This window comes from Gracilinanus agilis, chromosome 1, assembly GCF_016433145.1.
Source record: "Gracilinanus agilis isolate LMUSP501 chromosome 1, AgileGrace, whole genome shotgun sequence".
Taxonomy (NCBI): Eukaryota; Metazoa; Chordata; class Mammalia; order Didelphimorphia; family Didelphidae; genus Gracilinanus; species Gracilinanus agilis.
Window position 1 is genome coordinate 331,733,475 of NC_058130.1, and position 17,874 is coordinate 331,751,348.

At 36.2% G+C, this 17,874-nt stretch overlaps 1 protein-coding gene across 1 annotated transcript in view; it reads right to left on the bottom strand.

Moving 5' to 3' along the window:
- LOC123251404 overlaps positions 1-17,461 on the bottom strand; it is a 51,475-nt gene extending 34,014 nt beyond the window's left edge. Inside the window, 1 exon segment of the mRNA XM_044680657.1 lies at positions 17,342-17,461. Within this exon segment, the coding sequence (XP_044536592.1) occupies positions 17,342-17,461 (120 nt within the window).
- Positions 17,462-17,874: the final 413 nt, after the last annotated feature.

A 17,874-nucleotide genomic window follows, 5' to 3' on the forward strand; every position in this document is an offset into this window, starting at 1 on the left:
GTATTTATAGATATATATTAAATATGTGGCCACCAGGAATCAACAATTTAGGTTGATTCCATAATTAAATCAGACCCAAGTCAGCATCGGGTTGAAGAGTTTATTTACAGTCTGGTAGGTAAAAAGTAGGAATAAAGAGGAAAAAGGGAGAGGCTAGTCCAGGCCAAAGGCCTGGATGGAGAGAGAAGGATATAAAGCTTAATAAATGAAGCTGTAAGCCACAAGGCCCAACAGCCAGATAGGCAGAGTTTAGAATTGGCCCAGCTAGGCCAAGGAAGTCAGCCTAACTTACCCACGTGACAATATAGAGTGTAAGCGTTCTGTGGTCTCAGGAGATGCTTTTGCTCCCAGTTCGAGACGGCAACTCCCCCCACAGGAAGTTCACTAACTTACTTAAAGAGATAATGTCTTTCATCACTTCCTGTGGTCCACCACTAATTCAAATGGACAAATGGCAGTTTCTACATTGATTTGGACTGCCCAAAGGGCAGTCCCTTATTCTTGATTTGTTACTTATTGTCACGTGTGGGTAACTCGTCTCCCCTCCCCACTAAGGGAGGTTAGGATTACATCATTTCTACGCCTAGGTAGAGTAGAATTTTGACTATTAACAGGATCGAGCTAATTCCATTTACACATAGAAATAATAGGGAGACCCAGAGTTCATTGAGCAGGAAAGTAACAAGCATATGCCTGGATTTGGGAAATATCACTTTGGAACCTGTGTGAACAATGGATTGGGGAGAGGAAAAAACCTGGAAGCAGGGAGACCAATTAGGAGGTTATTAACAATAACCCATTCAGAAGGTGGTGAAAGCCTGAAACAAGGTGATGGCTATATGGGTAGAGAGAAGGGGATAGATTCAATAGATTTTGTGGAGGTAGAATCAACAAGACTTGATTACCGGTGGAAGAGGGAGAAGTGATGAAGAGTGAGGAATCAAGGCTGATTGAGGTTATAAATCTGGGTGACTAGAAAGATATACCTCCCTTACACAATGTAGATAAACTTTTTGACATCTTTAATAAACTGTGTAAATATCAATTATTACTTGTATTGTCTTTCCACAATTTGTTCAGTCATTCTCTATTCAATGGGCATCCTCTTTGTTTCCAGTTTTTTGATATCACAAAAAAGTGTTGCAATGAATATTTATAGAAATATAGGAAATTTACTCAAAGGTATCACATGCATATGCCATTCTTTGAGAGAGAGAGACAGATTGAGAGAGAGAGAGATTAGAAAAATATATAGTTATATGGATTTGGAAATAATTGAATGAACAAGTCTTTTGTTAAGTCACTGATGAATGTTCTGGTATCAACTTAAATGTTCTCTAGGGATGTATCAGAGACAATTGTATCCTTGTGCTAACATTTTAACGAATTAGTTAAAAGTATTGAAGGTTTATTGAATTGAAAGAACATAATGGGGCAGCTGGGCGGTTCAGTGGATGGAGATAGAAGAACCTGGGTTCAACTATGACTTCAGACTCTTTCTAGCTATGTGACCTTGGACAAGTCATTTAACCTCTATTAGCTAGTCCTTAACATTTTTCTGTCTTAGAATCAATCTTGATTCTAATTTGGAAGGTAAGGGTTTTTTTTTTTTTAAAAAGATGACACAAAATGAGGAGGGAAAGCCAATATATTGAATGACTGATTTAAGGTCCCTAAAGTGAATGAAAGACTACAATGTTCAACCAAAATGAATAAGACAAAATTTTATTGTGATAATGTATACTTTTTAAAAATTAACAATTAGAGATAACCATGAATAGAATGGCTTCTATTTCTAGAGGATTCCTTTCATTTGAAGTCTTCTAGCAAAGGCTGCCTGACCAATTGTCAAAAGAAGATTCTTTTTCAGTCACTAATTGAACTAAGTTGTCTTTAAGGCTTATTTATAACATTAAGATTCTGTAATTCTCTGATTCATATCAATCAACAGAGAATTTATTAAGCACTTACTATATACTAGGCATCATGCTAAGGGGATATGTTAGCCTGAAAGATTTGCTCATTCATTCTTTCACTATTTTTCAGACATTGAACGATCAAGGGAAAAACAAGGTCCCTCAATGATATATCCCAGGAGAAGAATCAAAAAGCCCAGGAAATCCCAGATGTCAGGAAATCAGATGCAGAACATTTTAATGTGTATGAGTGGGAGTGTCAGTGGAGTATATGTAAATGAAGATTAAACTATATATGGTATGAAAGCATTTGGAATGCTGCATAGTGTTTTTCATATCTCTGGGCATCTCCTGAAACAAAGATTCGTTTTTACAACATTTGTATTTTTCTAGGGCTATTACATGGCTGAGAGTCATGTAATACCAGTTTTTAAAGTACCAAAGTTAGAAGACAATGGAGAGGTACATAGGAGGTAAAAATGGACATCAATATTTCACTGAGAAGTTGTACAGGAGAAGCACTAGCCTGACAGACAATGTTCAGAGATATATAATCAGAAGGGGAAGTGGGCTGGTGATCATACAGAGAGAACAAGGGAAAAACCAAAGGATGATCAGTGGTATACTCCATTCATATTCATATTAAATCAAAAGAGTTCAGGGAAGCCCTTAACATATTGAATAGATCCCAAAAGAGAAAAGATTTCAAACACATGGCAAGCAATCTGCAAACCAGAGATAAAGGAGTTGGGGTCCCAACGAAATTAAAATGCAATTGGGAAAAGTTTAACAAAATAAAGAAAAGACAACACATCATTGTTGTTATTCAGTTATTTTGTGTCAGTTCTTCATGACCTCATTGAAGTTTTCTTGGCAAAGATACTGGAGTGGTTTGCCATGTCCTTCGACTCATTTTCCAGATGAGGAAACTGATGCAAACAGGGCTAAGAGACTTACCCATGACCACACAGCAAAAAGTGTCTAAGGTTGAATTATTTCTTTGTGGTTTTCTAAGTCAATATTCGGCCCACAGGATCCATTTCTATTTGAGTCTATGCTGCTATGGTAGAGAATTCATGGGAGGACATACACATATGAGGTAAGACAGCAAGGATAAATTTCGATCTTCACCAATGGTGACAGTATCTACATCAGTGACATTATTGATCTTTCTAAAGGATCAAAGGATCAGTAAGGAATGTCAGCAATAAGGGAGTGATGGATAAGCTGGTTGGCTGTTTAAACATAATATAACTAATAAATTACATAAGCTTCTTATCCTCTCTGTCTAATTACTATCCAACAGTAACAATGATTATTATTATTAAATGTGTGTCAGATTAACTTTAAGTTTTATTGTCTGCAGCACTACTTTAGATATACTCAGATTTCCTAATTTGCTGCTCATGTAGCATATAGTTATCTGCTCACAACATTTAAAAAGTAATAAATAAAAAGAATGAACACTGACCAGAAGTTTGGGTTCAGGACCTGAATGTTACCCCCAACGCAGCTGCAACAACATGAGTAGAAGGGATGACAGAAGTCACATGAGGTTACAAAGTGAAAATAAACTTAAGTGACTGTGAGGAGTTACCTCATCAGTCATCTGAACTCAACCTGAGAGCAAGGAAAAGAGAAGCTATGAAAATCAGTTCTCAGAAAAAGAAAAAGGAAAGGAAATAAGGACAATACATATAATTCTGAGACTTGCCAGTGAAAGCAAGAAGTTGGATTTTGGTGAGGTCTAAGAATTCAAAAGAGGGAGTGACATGATTTGACTAATGAGACCCTGTCATTGAAGTAAGAGAGCTACTCTACCATTCTCAGGAAAATATAGCACATTGAATATGAACAGCATACATAAAAGGTGCTTTTGCCATGGTAAGTTCTACCACAAAAGATGTAAATGTTTCCCTTTATGCCATTTCTATTGGCATGTATAATAGCTTTCTTGATAAATACTTGGAGTTTTTGCTATTCAAGTGGGCATATGCCACCATCATTAAGACTCAATTTCTTTTAGAATTTAATAGTTACTAACCCACTTCCTCAAATGCGCACACCTGAAATTATTTTGCTTCATACTTTTTAAGATCTTTAAAAAAAAAAATCCAATGAATACCCACAGTAGTAGCAAACAGTATATCACGTTCTAAAAGTGAAAAAAAAATCATTTGGCTTTCAGTTATATATAGTTAAATTGCATGAAAGTATATAATTTTCAGTATCCATAGGCTACTAATTCTTCCAAGTAGCCTAACAATACATTTTCTTATAGTAATTTCTCTACATTCCATAGCTTCTATTATGTAGAAGACCTGTCTTGGCATACCCAAATTGTCCAACATGGAGGCATCCTATGTCCCCTATCACACAAGTAGCTTCCTTTGACTGGCTGTCTAGCTAGAATGGTGGAAACTTTGAAACTGGCTAGACTGAGGCAGTCACTCACTTTCCTGTGTGTTCCTTTCTGCTTAATATCCAGAAGGTGAAGAACACAGTTCACCCACAGCTCAGGTGCCATGAACTAAACTGGTGAGATGGAAAGAACTTCCTTCCTCTGCTCTCAATTGACCTGGGGTCTATGCTCTGTCCTGGTAGTGTTTCTTGGTTTCTGGTACCTTCAGAGATCCTCACGTGTTCCAGTGATTCGGACCTGGTGAACTAGGAGTCAGGAAAGCAAGTAAAATGTTGCAGCCAGTCAACCCAGTGGGGAGACCCTAGAACTTGGAATTTAGGACTATATTCTTGTAGACTAGAATATGGAATACATAAATAGAAATGCATCCTGCGGGTCCCATTTTGACTTAGAAAACCAAAGATTAACAGTATCTATATTATATTATATTTTTATTTATTTTGTGAAACATTTCCCAATTGCATTTTAATCTGGTTTGATACCTTGATTCTATAGAAACTGAGCAGTGCAATGAACAAAATCCTCTTCACCTCCCCAGTCTGGAATAGTTCAAAGGGGAAAGAGGATTCTGCTTCCAATGTGTCATAGAATAAGTTTGTATATTTGTGATTATGCCTTTTGATAAATATTCCTTTATAAAAGCTAATCTGACTGTTAGTGGTTAAATGGAACTGGGATGCAGGGTCCCCCTCCCTCCCCTACTTTGTGAGAACACAATGGTTGGAACTGGAGCTATTTTCAGAGAGCCTTATCTTCCTTCCTCCTAGTCCTCCTTAAGTGTAATGTAGAATTCTGGAGGAGGGGGGGAATCTAAAATACAGTTACCCCTTCCACCCTTCCATATTGCAGAAGTTAGGAGCATGGTGCCTCCTCAATCTGGAAAATCTACACAAATTTTTTTGGCTCTCTCTTCATACCAGAGAAGAAGCTTGAGTTTTTTTTTTTTTTTTAATTTATGAGCTTTTTATAGTATCTTGTTGTAAATTTTGTGTTAATTATGGCATTTCTGAACTCTTTCTGTATTTTCTGGCCTTTGTGTATTGTCTGTGACTTCTTCAAAACTCTCCAAAATGACCATTTTATTTCTTAAGTAGATCTTCGATACGTTGGAACCAGGATAGGAAAAGTCACGATGTGGAAGGGATTACTGTACGTGACCTTAAAACAGTCAGATTGAGAGTAGTCCATGTTTTGTGCATTTTCTCCTTGGGGATTAGAATTGGATTTGTCTGTGCATGAGCTTGCACACGTGTGTATGCTTCCTTACTTATGTTCATACCTGTGTTGAACAGGCAAGTCAAGTGAACAAGAGGAGGACCTCAGTTGGGACAAGTTTCCCAAACTCCATTTCTTTCCAGCTGATATCTAGGAAGGAGGGTGCAGAAGCTAGGTGCTCGGAAGGAGGAAGGGCTGGGGCCATGCCTATTATAGGACTATAGTTAAACAGAGCCTGATTGCCACAGGAAGGGAAACACAAGCCTAGTCATATAGTAAGTATTTATCTAGTGCATTTGTTGGGGCTGCCTTCTCATCATCTGACACCCTTGCCTCAAGCTGTTAAACTAGGGCTATCCTTACCTGCTTAGGGAACTATTCTGCTGCTGCCAGTTTGCTCCAAGATGATCAAACGTTTTGTTTCCTACATTCTCTGCAGTCCAAAATTCCTCAGGGAAACCACTGCAGAAGGAGAAGTCCACGATTCTCATGCTCTTTCAGGACCTTCTATTATGGATAAGCCACATTTGTATAACATCTGAGATTCCTTACTCAGCGTTCTTTTGTGTGATTCATTATAATTCCTTTAGGTCCAGAGCCTTAGGCACACTCTTGGCAGTGTCAGTCTATGTCTATCTGAGGGGGACGAGAAAGACTAGAAGGATGTTGACCAACACTTGGATCAACTCAGGATACATTAATTTTCATTTAGAAAATAGCTTTATATAAAACATTTGTAGCAGAAACTTCTGTTTTGTTCTCTACCTTTAATTTGACATCCTTTTAAATATGTATATTTAAAAAATCAATTAGAAGCTACTAGGCTTCATGCAAAATGCTCTCTCTTATTTCCACTATACACTAGACAAGAAAGGACTAAACAGAATTGGTCAGGATTAAATTTAATAAATATTCATTAAGTAATTTTGTTGTTTATTTGTTATTTTCAGTCATGTCTGATTCTTTGTGACTTACTATGAAGTTTTCTCAGAAAGATTTTGGGGTGATTTGCTATTTCCTTTTCTGGCTCATTTTACAGGTGAGGAAACTGAGGCAAATAGGTTTAAGTGATTTGCCCAAGGTCACACAGCTATTAAGTAGATTTGAACTCAGGCCCCCTTGACTCCAGGCTTAGCATTCAGTCTGTTGTGCCATCTACCTGCCCCACTAAGTATTTACTACATGAAAAATACCTATGAGTAAGTACTGGTAATGCAAAGATAAAAAAAAATAACCTAGTCTCTGTTCTCAAGGAGCAACTAAGGGGAAATGACAAATACACTAAGTAGGGCAGTAATGGAACCCTGGAGAAGCATTATACAAGGCAGGACATGGTGGAGGCAGAGGAGAGACACAGGAAGAGGAATCTAGGAAAATTTGAGAAAAGGGAAAAACAATTTCAATATAGTAATGGAGAAAATTTCATGGAGGAGGTGATAACTGAACTGAGTCTTGGAAGCACTTTGACAGGTGGGAATGGAAGAGTGAATCCCAGCCATGGAGGGTACTGCATTGAGGCAGAAGAGAGAGTGTTGAGTTGAGGGAAGAGCTAGTATCACAGTTTGGTTGGCACATAGTGGGTATAAAGGAATCTAACGTAAAACAAGACTTTTAAAGGTAATCTCAAATCAGATTATAGAGGGCTTTAAATGCTAGCCTGAGAAGTTTGTTTTAGCCTATAAATAATAGGGAGCTACTGAAGGATTTAAGGCATTTCAGACCTGTGCCTATTTGCTTTTTTTTTTTTAATAATATGTTATTTTTTCCAATTACATGTAAAAACAATTTTTAAGATTCATCTTTTAAGATTTTGAGCTCCAAATTCTCTCCTTCTTTCCTCTCCCCACAACAGCAAACAATTTGATATATCTTGGCATATCCAGATTGTCCAACATGAAGGCATCCTATGTCTCCTATCACACAAATAGCGTCCTTTTATTGGCTGTGTAGCCAGGAAGGTTGAATCTTTAAAGTTGATAAGATTGAGGCAATCACTCATTTTCCTATGTGTTCCTTTCTGTTTCATATCCAGAGGGTGAGGACCACAGTTCATCCACAGTTCAGGTATCATAAACTGAACTGGTGAGAGGGAAAGAACTTCCTTCCCCTGCTCTCAATTGACCTAGGGCAGCGTTGGCGAAGTATTGGCACATGTGCCGAGCCAGCATGGGGGAGATACTCTGTTCCCCTTCTTCCCAATGTTGAGGACATTTTTTACCTGCCCCACCCCTCTGTCCAGCCATCCAAAATCAGCACTTCCTCCCTCTCTGGGGTAATGCAGGGGGGCTCACAGGCAACTTGAAGTTGCAATTTGGGCACTCAAATTTGAAAACCTTTGCCCAACACTAACCTAGGATATATGATCCTGTCTTGTTTGTCTTTTTCAGTTTCAAGTACCTTCAAAGATACTTGTTAGGTTCATCATGGTATGTGTGCAATCATATAAAACATTTCCATATTAGTTCATGTTGTGAAAGAAAACACAGACCAAAAAAAAAAAAAAACCATGAAGAAAAAGAAAATTAAAAAATAATATTCTTTGATCTGCATTCAGATTCCATCAGTACTTTTTCTGGAGGTGGATAGTATTTTTCATCATGAGTCTTTTGAAATTGTCCTGGATCATTGTATTGCTGAAAATAGACAAGTTATTCACAGTTGATCATTGCACATTATTAATATCACGATGTATAATGTTCTTGTGGTTCTGTTCACTTCATTCTATATCAGTTCATGTACATCTTTCCAACTTTTTCTGAAATCATTCTACTCATAATTTCTTCTAGCACAATAGTATCCTATCACAATCTTGTTCGCCACTCTCCAATTCAGTTATCTCTTCAATTTCCAATTCTTTGACAACACAAAAAGAGGAGCTACAAATATTTTTTGTACAAATAGATCCTTTAAAAAATCTCTTTGGGATATAGATCCAGTATTGTTATTGCTGGGTCAAAGAGTATGCACAGATTTATCAGTCTTTTGGTAGTTGAAAATTGTTCTCTAGAACGGTTAGATCAGTTCACAACTCTACCAGCAGTGCATTAGTGTCCCAATTTTTCTACATCCCCTCCAACATCTATCATTTTCCTTTTCTGTCACATTAGCCAATCTGATAGTTGTGAGGTGGTACCTGAAAGTTGTTTTAATATGCATTTCTCTATTCAATGATGATAGAGAGTATTTTTTCATGTGGCTGTCTTAGCATTGATTTCTTTAAGTGAAAACTTCCTGTTTATATCTGACTATCAGTTGGGGAATGATTTGTATTCTTATTAATTAGACTCAGTTCTCTATATATTCGAGAAATGGAGGAGCCTATTACTTTGGCAACTATGCAAAGAATGTACAGGAGAGAATAGATATTAGAAGCAGGAAAATCAATTAGGAAGGATAACAATAGGCTAAAGGAGTGACCCAGGAAAATCTAGGCATGACAGTCTATCATGTGATAGATTTCTATTAGATTAAATTCCTTATTAGATTACCTGAGACTAGGCTTGATTTGAATGCAAATCTTTTGACTCCAACATCCACTGCACTCCCTACTATACAATTCTGCCTTTCCTGTGAGTAATACCAAAATTACCAAAAGATTAGTCTTCCTAAAACTAAACTCTGTTATTGTTATTCTCTTGATAGTCTACATTTTAAAATGATAGGTTTTAGCTAGATGATCTCTAAAGTCCCATCCAGTTCTAAATCTAGGATCCTAAGGACGTTACAGTCATCTCGTTCACCTCCTTGAGTTCCCATATAATGGAGTTCTTCTTCTAAAATGATATGTTTCCATGTAAAATCTGTAGCACACTTACCATCTCAGGGAGAGGGGAAAGGAAGGAAACAGAGAATTTGGAAAGTAAAATTAAAAAAACCCCCAATATTAAATATTGTTTTTACATGTAATTTGAGAGAAAAAGAAAATATTATTAAAAATAAATGGATGTGTTTCATTTTTATAACATCATTTGTAGATTGCTTCCACTTCATGAGAGGTCTCTTATAACAAAGTAAAAAGTTCAGTAAAATTAATGATACAGTGACCTTATCTTATAATGTGCATGCAACATTTCACATCTGTAATACTTCACACAAATCTTTTTTTAAATTACTAGAAATCCATTTTCTTTCCCAGTAAATAGCTATATACATATATGTATATGTACATATATACACACAAATACATCTCTATATAGATATAAATTTATGCAGATATTTGTGTATATATTCATATGTATAGATGTGGATATACCTATAGGTATATATGTACATGTATGTGTATATATACAAAGACATGTCTATATGTCTCATTCTACACTTTAAATTCATCATGTTTCTATAATGTATAATACCATTCATCATCAGTTCCATGAAATGGTCTTTGCATCCAGGGCAATTCTCACAGTTTTCAAAGTTGTTTTTATAGTGTTGTTGTTATTGTTTAAATTGTTCTCCTTGTATTGCTCATTTCATTCTTCTCTAGTTTAAAAAAGTCCTCAAAAATGTTCATTTTTATAAAGTTGATGTTAGAGTATAAATAGTTCTTCTGGTTCTGCTTTCATCACTCTGCATCAGTCCATAAAAATCTTTCTATGTCTTTTTGAAACCATACCTTTAATCATTTCTTGTAGCACAAATAGCATTCCATCACATTCATACACCACAAATCATTGCCATTAGCAAATTGATAGGTATTCCCTTAATTTCCAGTTTTTTGCCACCACAAAAAGGCTGCTACAAGTATTTGGGTGTATTCCAATGGAAGCTGGATGGCTATTATTCAGGAAGGTGGTGAGGAGAGAGTCCTGTTGAGGTAAGAGCTAGATTTTGAGTGTCTTCCAACTCTGAGGTTCTGTAAAGATGCTGAATTCTGACCACAATCTTTCACTCATCCCGTAGCTTTATTCCTCCTGTAACTCTGTTCACCTTCCCTGTGGTCTGGTTCCTCAATATCTCCTTATTTTCCTATCCCTTAATCCTGAGCAATTCCTACTATTTGCTTTTTTCATTCCTACTCCATGAGTTACCAAATGCTACTGGAAGGACTGATGAAGTCTTCCTGACTGGATCACCTACACATTTAAGCTATCCAATCAATACAGTCTAGGGAACTAAATATGGAATTTGGAGTCAGAGGACCAAGGTTTGAATACTAAATCAACTACTTACTACCTGTGTGAGCTTGGTCAAGTTGCTTAATTTTTCCCGGATCTGTTTTTTTTTCACATTTAAAATGAAGGAAGGAGCAGCTAGGTAGCACAGTGGAGAGAGTGCCAGGCCTGGAGTCAGGAGGACCTGGTTCAATCTGGCCTTACACATGTTCTAATTGTGTGACCCTGGGCAAGTCACTTAACCCCAACCAGCTAGTCCTTGATCTTCTGTCCTAGAATTGGTACTAAGACAGAAGGTAAAGGGTTTTTTGTTGTTTTAATTTTAAAATTTTTATTTAGAATATTTTTCCATGGTTACATGATCCCTCCCCCTTACCCCCCTGTTCTATCCCCCCCCCTTCCTGAAGATGATAAGCTGTTCCACTGGGTTATATACATGTATCATTGTTCAAAGCCTATTTCCATGTTATTCATATTTGCAGTAGAGCAATTCTTTAACATCAAAACCCTAATCACATCCCTATCACACTACATGACTGATCACATATTTTTCTAATGCATTTCTGCTTCCACAGTTCTTTCTCTTGATGTGGATAGCATTCTTTCTCATAAGTCCCTCAGAATAGTCCTGGATCATTGCATTGCTGCTAGTAGAGAAGCCCATTACATTCTATTGTACCACATTGTATCCTTCTCTGTGTATAAGGTTCTCCTGGTTCTGCTCCTTTCGCTCTGTATCATTCCTGGAGGTCTTTCCAGTTCACATGGAATTCCTCCAGTTCATTATTCCTTTCAGCACAATACTATTCCATCACCAGCATATACCACAATTTGTTCAGCCATTCCCCAATTGAAGGGCATACCTTAATTTTACAATTTTTTGCCACCATAAAGAGTGTGGCTACAAATATTTTTGTACACATCTTTTTACTCATTATCTCTTTGGGGTACAAACCCAGGAATAGTATGGCTGGGTTAAAGGGTAGACATTTATTTAAAACCCTTTGTGCATAGTTCCAAATTGCCCTCCAGAATGGTTGAACCAATTCACCAGCAGTGCATTAGTGTCCCAATTTGGCCACAACCCCTCCAACATTTATTACTTTCCTTTGCTGCCATATTAGCCAATCTGATAGGTGGGAGGTGGTACCTCAGAGTTGTTTTAATTTGTATTTCTCTAATCAGGAGGGATTTAGAACACTTTATCATGTGCTTATTGATAGTTTTGATTTCATCATGTGGAAACTGCCTATTCATGTCCCTTGGCCATTTGTTGATTGGGGAATGACTTGATTTTTTTGTAAATTTGATTTAGTTCCTTATGTATTTGGGAAATTAAACCTTTATCAGAGAGTTTTGTTATAAAAATGTTCTCCCAGTTTGTTGCTTTCCTTCTAGTTTTGGTTGCATTGGTTTTATTTGTACAAAACCTTTTTAATTTGATATAATCAAAGTCATTCATTTTTACATTTTGTAATATTCTCTATCTCTTGCTTGGTCTTAAATTCCTTCCTTTCCCACAGACCTGACAGATATACTAATCTATGCTCACATAATTTATTTATGATTTCACTCTTTATATTTAAGTCATTTACCCATTTTGAATTTATCTTGGTATAGGGTATGAGCTGTTGATCTAAATGTAATCCCTCCCATACTGTTTTCCTATTTTCCCAGCAGTTTTTGTCAAAGAGTGAGTTCTTGTTCCAAAAGCTGGGGTCTTTGGGTTTATCAAACACTAGCTTACATATAATCAAATAGTCAAATGTATCAATGTGTCAGTTTTATCAATGTGCATGTTTCATCCAATACAAGTCATTCATGCAGGCTCACTCTTCCTTATGTACTTGCATAAGTACATCAGCTCAAGTGCTTGGGGCCCTTTCTCATTCACTCTTGAGATTGAGGCAATAACAGAGGAGCACATGGGCTATTTGTAGGTTATTCCTTGTTCTCACTATTTGATCAATCCATCTTCTTTTCAAACATGCATTTCTTTTCAAAATCTTTCTTAACCTGGCCCCTTCCTACCTTTCTGGTTTTCTTGCACTTTATTCCCTGAGATGTACTATGTTCCAGTGACACTGACCCTCTTTGTTATTCTTCCCACAAGACACTCCATCTCCCAACTCAGGTAATTTTCATTGACTGTCTTCCATGTCTAGAATACTCTTCCTCTTCATTGCTACCTATTCTTTCCCAGGCTCCTTCATGTTAGTGCCTTCCCTCTGAGTTTATCTCCTGTATACCCTGTTTATTTCTTGTTTATATGTAGTTGTTGGTGTGTTGGCTCCCCCATTATTTTCTGGGCTCCTTGCATTTAGCTCTATTCCTGGCACATACCTAGGGAGAAAGAAAAAATGCTTATTGACTTACTGACTTTAAATATGTCAATCAATCAATCAATCAATCAACATTTATTAAATATCCACTATGTGCCTTCTTGAATGAATGAAAAAGTTTTTTTTAAGTACTTACTTTTTAAGCACTAGAGAAATAAAGGGAAAGCAAGACATGCCAAGGAGCTCGGATTCTAATAGGGGAAGACAATGTATACAGAAGGTTTTAGCTGCAGGACAGATGGAAAGGTCCAACAATCCTCAGAGTGCAGCAACAAAGCAGATGAGAATGTATCTTCTCTAATGTCATCTCTATCTATACAGTCATATCTGTTTCTGACTCTGAGTCATTTTACAGCACCAAGGACTTTGTTAGTAGTTGTTTTGGTCTTTTTGTATGATTAGAACAAGTCATTTGAGTGGTGAAGCATCTTCTCAAGGAGGCACCAAAGTGTTTCAGGATTTGACACATGCATGATGCTATCCACTAACAGTAGCATTTGGAGCCTCTTATCTTGAAGAAATTCCTCTTCAAGATCAAAGAAAGAGAAAAAGGATCCCTATATACAAAAACACTTATATCAACAATTTTTGTGGTGGTAAAGACCTAGAGACTAAGGGGGTATCCAACAATTGGGGAATGACTAAGCAAATTATGGTTTATAAATACAGTGGAATACTATTTTACTTTAAGAAATAACAAAGGAGGGGCAGCTAAGTGACACAATGGATAGAGCCAAGCCTGGAGTTGGGAGGACCTGGATTCAAATTTGTTCTCAGACATTTCCTAGCTACATGGCCATGGGCAAGTCATTTAATCCCCATTACCTAGTCCTTACCACCTTTCTGCCTTAGAATCAATAAAATATTGGTATTTGGTGTCAAAGAAACCTAGCAAGACATGTATAAACTGATACAGAGTGAAGTGAGTAGAACTGGAAGAATAATTATATAATAGCAACAATACTGTAAATACAGATGACTTTTAAAGGACTTAAGAGCTTTGGGCAACTCAGTGACCAACTATAATACAGAATATTCAAGATGAAATATGGTACTTATCTCCTGACAGAACAGGATATAGGGTACAGAGTGAGATAGGTATTTTTTGGACATGATCATTGTGAGAATTTGTTTGCTCAACTATGCATATTTGTTACAAGGGTTTTGTTTTCCTTTTTTTTTAATGGGGGAGGTTAGGTAGGAGAGAGAAAATGTGAATTTTTGTTCAATTTAAAAAACCAAATTTAAATTTAAAAATAAAATAAACTGAGTTTAACAAAAAATGATAAAAAAGAGATCCTCCTTCAGCTTAGACTCTGTATTGTATTTCCTCTATTACAATGGAGACATATTGTTGCCAAAGATGTTCACCTTTCACATAGCAGATGTTTCATAAATGCTTAAATTAAACTGACCTGTCTCAATGACAATGGATTTGTTGAAGTCAAAAAATCATAGAGTTAGGGATGGAAGTGAGCTTCTCATTTATTGCTGAAAAAAAAAATGGAGGCATTGAGAAGATAAGTAACTTAGCCAAGATCACACAAAGCTAGGATTAGAATGAAGGTTCTTGAACTCTAAATTAAAATTTCTTCTACTCTGGCAACTGTAGATCTCTACTGTTTTAGAGGAGATCTAATATAGAGTCTAGGTTTTAAGATTTCTCTTGAATATATGGTTTTTGTTATCCCCAGTTTATTTTATTAATACATTTTATTTTTTTCAATGAATAAAAATCCACATTTTCTGTATCCCACTTAATCTCCCCAATTGAAAAAGAATAAAAACCCAAGCCTTTGCAACATATAATCATAGACCAGGAAAACAAATTCCCATAATTGTCATGCTCAAAAAATATCCATTTCTATCTGTACCCTGAGTCCATCCTGTGTTTTTAGGAGGTAAGTACCATATTTCATAATGAATATTCTGGAATTATTGTTGGTGATTGAATTAATCAATCCCTCTCATCCACCCCATGACTCCTACAATGAGAAAGGCCTTTTGCCCTAAGGACTTCCTGCACTGAGCTTCATGTTCCTAGAGAGTTTAATGGATATGATGCCTGGAAGTTTTCTTTTGCCTCTGGCCCATTCAGAACTCTTGCCCTGCCTGTTCAGGCTGGTTTGCCGGAGATAAATTTTCTGATTACTATCTATAGCTGGTTCTATCCTTCTTGATGAAATAAGCTTCCCTATCTACTTGCCCTAGTTTGGCATCTAAACCCCTTCCTCTCTGGACACCACGGAACCCTAGATCACAACACTTATTTTTTCCTGTGAGTGTGGCATCCCCATACTCCTCTCAGTTCATATCTCATGAGATTTGAAACCATTTTTGAAATTTAGAGAAAATTCAAATGAAAAAATATATACATATATGTGTATATACAAGTACATAGAATTTATATCTACACACATATGCTACATACACTTATGTATGCCTATATACATATGTGTATATATTTATGGTTATAGTTATAGATATATACTAATACACTTACATAGATACATTACGTACATGTAAAATATATAAATGTGAATATACTTATATTTTGTTATAGAAACATATTTACATGCCAGAGATTTACTCATATATGTATAAATACGCACAACACATATATAAATATTTACACACATGGTTATAGATACATATTTATATACCAGATACATAAGCTATACACTTTTCTATATAAATTGTTTACATGTATACACAGTGTATATATAAATATTTACATGTATAGTTCTATAAACACATTTACACACCAGACATGTATTCGTGTATACACATGCATGACATAAATGTATACACATGAACATGTAGATAAATATAGTTTCAGATATAGCTATATATGTTTAAATACTAGATATATACTCACATTTACATATACATATACATGACAATCTATACACACATAAATTTATGTATAAATGTATTCACAAATATAGTTATAGATACACATTTACATACTAGATATATATACACTTATATTTATATATACATATACACAATATACATATATACATACATAAGGTGTGTATACAACTATATATAGTTATAGAAATACACTTACTATATATTAATATTTACATATACATACTTAATATAAATGCATATACAAATGCATATAAATATATTCTCAATATAGTTAGATATATATCATTATATACTAGATATATACTCATATATACATATATACTATGAACATGTATACATGCATAAATATATGTATAAATATTATACATATAGCTAAATATTTAAATACTAGATACTCATATTTACATAGACATTTACATGACATACATCAATACATACATAAATGTGTGTATAAATATGTTTACATGTATAGTTATATAAACACATTTATATGTTAGATATATACTTATATTTATATATACATTTACATGATATGCATGTAGACATACATAAATGTATATATAAATACACTTTATATATTCCTTTAAATACTAGATACATACTCATATTTACATATACATCTATACATACATGTGTATGTAAGTAAATTTACATATATAGTTATAGAAACATATTTATAAACATATATATTTGTCATACACTTGTACATAAACACTGTATAGATACATATCCACACAATACAACCATATATACTTAAATATATAGCCATAAGCTTATATATACACCCTACATATTTGCATACATGTATGTACATGTACACACATATATGCACACATACTACATATGGGCACATGTTATGCACATAGATATGTAGATGATATATTTATATATACATTAAACACCTAGGCTATACATAAACACATACACATCGCCTATAGAGTGCATATATGTATGTACATATTTGTGTGTGAATGTGTGTATATGTGTGTGTGTCTGTGTGTGTGTGTGTGTGTGTCTGTGTCTGTGTCTGTGTCTGTGTCTGTATATATATCTAAAATTAGATTTGGAAGGAATAGACAGCAGCAGAATATGCTTTGCCAAAAGGTTACTGAAATAATGAGAAAGTCCAATATTCAGGGAATGAAATAAAAATCCAAAGACACTGGACGCTGAGCCAGCCCATGGTTCCTAAGGATCTTTAGCTCCCTCCCTCGCTTATTTTTTGGTTTTTTTTGGGGGGGGCGGGGTTGGACACTTGAGGAAGCTGCATTAACTCTTGCCTCAAGTTCCTGCTTTGGAGCAACAAATGGCTCGGACTCGGAGAATCTGGCTCGTGAATCTGGCTCGTTTAATGAGCGTTCCCCAATCCTGTGTCCCATGACAGAAGGAGACATCTCAGAAAGAGGAAAACTATAATTTCACCCTGGACAAATTAATCATTCCTATCAGCCCTGACACCTGAGCGGCCAGTGACCAGGAGGAGCTGAGTCGCGATGCTACCATTGTCGCCCGGTGTCGGGAGTCCGCCAGGCAGCGCCCGTCCCCCAGCAGCCGGTAAGGGTTTCTCCTGGGCTGCATCTTGCATCTAAGATGAGAAAAGCGTGTCACACAGCTCTGGGGCCTTTGCGGCCTTCAGCCGAGATGACCATATTTACAGATTATAGCTCGGGGCTTATCTTTCATAAAATACTTACTACTTTGGCTAGCGGTGGCCCCATCATTCTGAAAATTTAGCGGAGATGGCTCCGTTTAAGTGTAGGACAAAACCCAGAAAAATAGCAGTTGAGGTCCTCGGTGAGGCCCCTGTGGTGGGAGCTGCCTCCGTAGGAAGCATCCCACCTGCCAGCCGTTTTGTAAATCACATAAAAGCCTTCTTGCTGTTGCAGCGTTAAGGACCAAGGACAGCCTAAATAGTTAATGGCCTTGGCTCTTGGAGAGCCTCCAGCCAGGCTGCCCTAAGCACTGGAATGCCCAAGAAATGGCAGTTCTTA